Source organism: Chanos chanos, chromosome 10 (genome assembly GCF_902362185.1).
Source record: "Chanos chanos chromosome 10, fChaCha1.1, whole genome shotgun sequence".
NCBI lineage: Eukaryota > Metazoa > Chordata > Actinopteri > Gonorynchiformes > Chanidae > Chanos > Chanos chanos.
In genome coordinates, this window is record NC_044504.1 from 26,428,882 (window position 1) to 26,435,188 (window position 6,307).

The following is a 6,307-nucleotide window of genomic DNA, read 5'->3' on the forward strand; positions in this document are numbered from 1 at the left end:
AAATGTCATCGGTCACCCTCTGTCATAAGAAGGCAGATGGTTTAGGAACAACTATAAACGAATGCTTCCAAAGAAAATTCAAGTAATTTTGTCATATGGATGATTTCCGAGAAAAAAGCCAAATGCACTTGAATTTGGATAGTGTGTTACACTGACATACATTCCTGTAAGTCCTAAGGTACATTCATGTATACCCTCTCTCCTGGTCAACTTAAACACGCTGTCTGTACACTAAGAATTGTTGGCTCCCATCTTTCCACTCTGAAACTTTTTCATTACTATAAAAGGAAAGATGGAAACTCCTTGCAATCCATTTGGGAACCCTCTACATCCTCTCATTACTGTTTTTTTTTTTTTTTTGTCGTTATATCACTAAGTGCCCAAAGTTTTGCCTTTGAGGCTGGGATTAGTTGTGTTTTGAAGGGTTAAATGATCTACATGCCAGGAAGAACAAAGTGTTGGGATCTCTCTGAAATGCTGCCTGCTGCCAATTAGTGTTGTGAACTCTGCCACTGCGACGGAATGTTAATCCCAGATGGTTCTTGCCAAGTAACACACATCTAGACAAAGTGGACAGGGTGACAAATTCGGATTAGAGTGTTGACCAAATTCAACTGTTTGAAAAAGCCAAAGCAAGGATTAATTAGTGAAAAAAACTCAAACAAACAAAAAGGCATCAAAGGGGCATCTTGCATTTCACTTAAAACAGTGGCTCAGAAAATACTGTTTTCAAATCAATGAAAAGAGATACTAATCCCCCAAATTTTTAATTGTATTCTCCTCTTCACCCAGTTACTCAGTTTCCTTTCTCCCTCAGGAGTAAGAAAGTTTAAGAAGCTCTGAATTTAGAGCTTTGTGTTGATGCTTTATGTTGATATTTACGAAGGCCACTGTGTGAATGACCTCTTACAATGACCTCTGTGGTCTAGGTCTTCTGTAAGGGGATTCCCAAGATTTAAACAAATAATACAGGCTTATATTCCATTGGAAATAGGGCAGTTTGGACAATAGCCAGACATGGGGGAGCTGACGCACTGAAAGTGCCACGGAACACATAGCACAGAGCGGTCAAGCGTTAGCCCTGGTCCTGATCAAACTCTGTTCAGTCTTTGGTGAGCAGTCCACTTCCTCAACAAGAAAAGCCCAATTATTGGAATGGCTCCATGTGAGGCTAACCACCATCAATCACCAGACTTAAGTGGAACTCCAATTTTCTTGGCGCCATCATAAAATGGAAAGAACACAGAGAGACGTAAAAAGAAAAAAAAAGAGTCTCTATTGTTCGAGAAAAGCAGACATAAGACCGGTTGTATCCGTAACTGAAATGATGATAGATGATCTAATAATTCAAAAATGAAATAATTCAATCAAATATCTTACATACACAAAAGAATGCACTATATTATAAAAGACTATTAATACTAACTGGAATCCCATTGGAACTCCTCATGACTCCTTTCTTGAGGATGACCTAATATATCCTATATGTCAACTGCTCATTAAAGATTTAAAAGATGTGCTATAGTCAAATGCTTCTTCTTTTGCAGTGATAATGACTACACATATCGACTATGCATATAAAATATCCTTAGCCACAATAGTGCCATTGAAACCTGTGTTGTTGCATACCTACTAGCCTAACAGAAGTTAAAAGCAGATACTAGAAGTGAGTCACAAGAAGGCAGACAATGGAAGCCAGTGAAAAGAGCAGATGACTGGTGCCTCTATGGGAATGGAACTGAGATGTCTATAAGGATCCTGCTCCACAGACAATAAATCTGAACAAAAAGCCTGACGGCCAGAGCAAACAGCATACACAGCAGTCAGCAGCAGCGTGCTCATGTACACACACGCACGCACGCACGCACACACACACACACACACACACACGGTAACTGACTCATACACACATAAACTTGCCCAGACACTAGCCCCAAACCACCAGCCAAACAGTAACACTTATAGGCAAATACAGACACTTAAACTTGTGGCCAGAAAAGCAAAACAAACTCACAGACACAAAGACATAGACACACAGATGCACACAACCACACATAAACACACACCCATTATACAGCCTGCAGGCAACTGAGCAGCGATGATTCAAATATTTTACGTAAACTCACACACTCAAACACACACTGCTATATCCATGGTAATGTATGAAGCTCCTAGAAACTCACACATACACACATACGCACGCACACGCACACACACACACACACACACACACACACACACACACACACACTCACACTAAAAGCAATGGTAATGAATTAATCTCCTACACACCCACTCTCATTTCCCCTTAAACCACTCTGATGAAAAAAAAAAACATATGCTGTATTTGTTCAGACATGATAAAAGCTATTAGTCTAGACAGAACAGACACAGATGGCTTGTAGCATTGTTTCTTAGCCTTGAGTCCACTGGGAATCTCCTTACTGTGTCAAGGGGTCAGAGAAGTAGGTGATGCCTTTTGTGGCCCCTAGTGATGACACACAGTGAATAAGGGTGTTTGGGGAGGATTGTGTCCAATTTAACACGCTGAGATGACACTCTTGTCACGTGAGGCCCTTGCCGCAAGCTACTCGCCAAAACACGCGAAACAAAAGCAAACAAGTGTGTGTCACAACAACCACATTCTGAATTCTGACAGACAAGGTGAAGACATTAGTGAAAAACTTGAGATAACATGCTAGTTGTCGATCTCAGATGCACCTTTTTTTTTAAATGTTGAGAATTTTACAAGAGGAAGTGTGTCACATGTGTATTAAGCTGGGCTAGAGGGATTTAAATTCTCAAGTGATCAAAGAAAAATGTTTTTAAAAACGTGTTTCATAAATAAAGCCCTATTAAGGTCATTCATTTGTACCTACAGCCAAAGTCCCTCAGGGGAATCTTGTTGTGCTCTCTGTTTAATCAAAACTGTGAAATAAACATGTCTGCTTACTTTATTGAGAATCACATTCCTATACAACACACACTTCATTCAAAACTATTATCAAGCTTAAAGGCAAGAGAATGGGTTTGGCATTTTTTTTTTCAAGAGGGATCATTTATTTTAAGGGAAATGGTGAGAATTTTCATAACCACATTGAGAATAAGGTTACTGAATCTCCATGGTATGTTCATTCAACATCACCTCTCTGATTTTGTGGATATTACACTTGAATCACTTGATTTGACAGTTTTGGATGAGACATATGCTTTGGAAATTAATGCAATATAAACATGATACAAACTACAGAACAAAGATTGTAAAAACTTCAGATCACATCATCCTCATACTTGGAATCAGCATGTCTTAAATCATTTTATTTTTTCCTCCTTAGTAAGGTCACATGACACTCGCACTGTCAGATAAACAGAACAGGTACAGGTTTGTCTTGACCGAGAAGAGTGCACTGTGTTGGAAATCAAGTCAATGTCATGTTTTCTCTTAGTATACTTTCACAAGATTACATTATGCAAGAACGTCACAGATCAGGTCTGCAAGAGTGCGGCTTTTACATTCGGCTGTTTTTCCAACACAAGAAGTTTGTGGAAATTTCAGTCCTTTCACAAAGCTTGACAACACACTGATAAATGTTTCTTGCATATTCCACAAGCTAGGCCTTTAGAATATTCAGACCACTGCAGTGCTAAGTCTGTCTGACAGAATCTGGGCTCTGAGCCAACTGACAGATTGTTCTTCCTTTACAAAAACTTCAAGCTCCATGTGTAAGACTTACCATGGTCAGTACCAATCTAACAAAGCATCACAGGGAAAACATACTCCCAGCGCAGTTCAGTGCTTCACTTCCCTTTACAATATTGAAGTGACACCAGCAACCAATCGTCCAAAGCGTTGTTTGTCAAATGTGAAATTCTATTCACAGATCTGCCTCATCTGGTTTGACTCTCCAAGAGTCTCCACAGCCACTGGCCAATATTCTTGTCTAAATGCCAAGCCCTCTTTTGGCATTGGCTGCTTCCACACATCAGTCAGTCAAAATAGTGCATTCATGATGTTATTCCAGTTCAACTGGCAGCAGCCTTCCCTGCGTTAACCTAGTCAACAGATTGTTTGGCCTTTGCTGCTGTGTCTCTGGCCAAAACCTGGAGTTGGATTGAGCCTCCTGATGTTGTTGTAGACGTGGCACAAGATTTGGTCAAACTGTAACCCCTCCTGGAACCTTTCCTCGTAGTGTGGCGTTCACAGCCCCAATGGCTCCACAGACGGGAGCAGGTTCTTATGGCCACTCAGTCACAGAGGGAATATTCCTAAGAGTAAAAAAGAGAGTAGAGACACAGCAGTCCACGTCCTGGCAGTGGGCGCTGCGGCACTGGATGCCCTCCTCATTGCAAACACGGCATTACTGTGGTTAGTAGGGACTTCCACATTACAAGCCATCCCCTCACAGCAGGAAATACATTCCTGTTAAAAGCAGAGCACGAGAGAGAGAGAGAGAGAGAGAGAGAGAGAGAGAGAGAGAGATTGTGAAACATGGAAGAGGTTGTTGCCGTGATAATGTGATTAGCCATGAAATCATTGGTTAAATGACAGTCAGAGACATGGATCTCAGTAGTGTTCTTTGTGGACTCACAATGTGGTGGTTATCTCTGTGATGTCGGCAGCCCACTCGCTGACAGTCCTTCTGCGTTGCGCACCGTTTAGTCACAAACTTTGTCCTCCCGTGGTGGTTAAAGTGATGTATGACCATACAGTACTGAGTATCTGCAGAGACATACAGAAAGTGTTAATAAATAATCAATCTAGAATAAAAATACCTGAGGTGGAATTAACTAATGATGTTTTGCCTGCTTAGTGCTCGTCAGTCTGTAAACAGGTAAGAATAAACATTAAATTGATTAAAGATTCTCTTGAATTCTGTTCTTAATAAGGTCTCATTTTTTATTGAAGAGAACCACACACACACACACATTTCAGGAATGAAATGTGAATTGATGGATTCTTTATGCATGCTACATGCTTAAATAGCTTATAACCGTAATCACTGGTACTATTTTTGAACATACTATATATTTGTGAAGTATGTGAATGTGCATATATGTGTGGTTGTATGTGTGTGTGTGTGTGTGTGTGTGTGTGTGTCTGTGTGTGACAGCGACAGTGATAACTTACCCTGTGCACACCACTTATCCTCTGCCCAGCGATTACAGTTGTAGTTGTCTGAAGCTTGTTCACATGTAAAGCACTTGAAGCTCTTGGGATATGGGGTAGCTGCACAGACATGAAGGCTACTTTACCGATTTGAATATCACTACAATGAGTAATAAAAAAGCCCAAATGTTGTATACACATTTAAGTATTATTTCCCATATGCAATGAGCAATGAGTGAAATCTTTCTCACTTAAGGTACAGAGCACTTGCAGATTTCTTAGGTACTTTTAATTGCAAACTGAAAAACAGACAGTGGTGGCACCCTGACACATACCATCCACAGGTGGTCTGACATTGTAGAAGTTAATCTGGTCACATGTCACTGAGGCAACAAGTAGCTGAAGACTAGTGAGGAAGAACAGAGCGATCGTCATCCTCTGACAACCGGTCAGTAGAAACACCTAAAACAAAGAATACAAATCATTCTCAGACAGAATCAATGCATACAGACATTTCAACACTCCTCTTTCACTGTTTCAGAGCTGATACATCCCTCACCAATATATTAATTTTCAGAGCTGGTGACATCTCTGTCCAGTATCCTCCAGGGGTTTGCATATAATGAGGTTTCATTATAACCTACATAAAAAGTGAAGGTAAAAACGAGATCTGAGACTGCTTCTCAGGTTCCCTGTTGCTTGCTGAAAGGCAATATTTCCAAAACTATGCCTTGGCTTATGGTTTCTGTCCCTTTTGTGTCAGTGTTAAACAAAGGAGGGTGGACATTAAGATTAACTTTGTGACCTCTGAATGGGACAGGTCACCTTTTCAGATAATGACCAATAGCGCGTAACCTCAGGCAAGGTAGCCGCGGTCAGGCACTTGCATGAATGGCTCGAAAGAAGATTAGAAGAGAAACACTGCAAAAGAGTTCTGAGCCTTAGACATGAGAATGCATCTATTCACACTAAAGCAAAGCCATGACACCCCACAAAATGTCACCTCTGAAGTACCTAGCTTTCTCCGTTTAACAGCTGAAACAGCGACACACTGGATTTGAAGAGCAATAGAGCTAAGACGTCCCTGAACAAATCAGACTTATTGGAAGGCCGTTTTAAAAAAATGTCAACTTGTCTAGGTTTTTCTCCATTGTTCTAAAAGTTCACTTTGATATTGTACTGTTTTTCCACAATGCCATC

The 6,307-nt window shown here is 40.6% G+C and overlaps 1 protein-coding gene across 1 annotated transcript; it reads right to left on the bottom strand.

The window, feature by feature from the left end:
* Window positions 1-4,249: 4,249 nt before the first annotated feature.
* lypd6b (LY6/PLAUR domain containing 6B) lies at window positions 4,250-5,741 on the bottom strand. The gene is made up of 5 exons (XM_030787540.1): window positions 5,667-5,741; window positions 5,443-5,569; window positions 5,129-5,227; window positions 4,590-4,720; window positions 4,250-4,420 (listed from the first exon to the last, which is right to left on the bottom strand). The coding sequence occupies exons 1-5, from the start codon at window positions 5,739-5,741 to the stop codon at window positions 4,250-4,252; spliced, it is 603 nt and encodes a 200-aa protein (XP_030643400.1).
* Window positions 5,742-6,307: the final 566 nt, after the last annotated feature.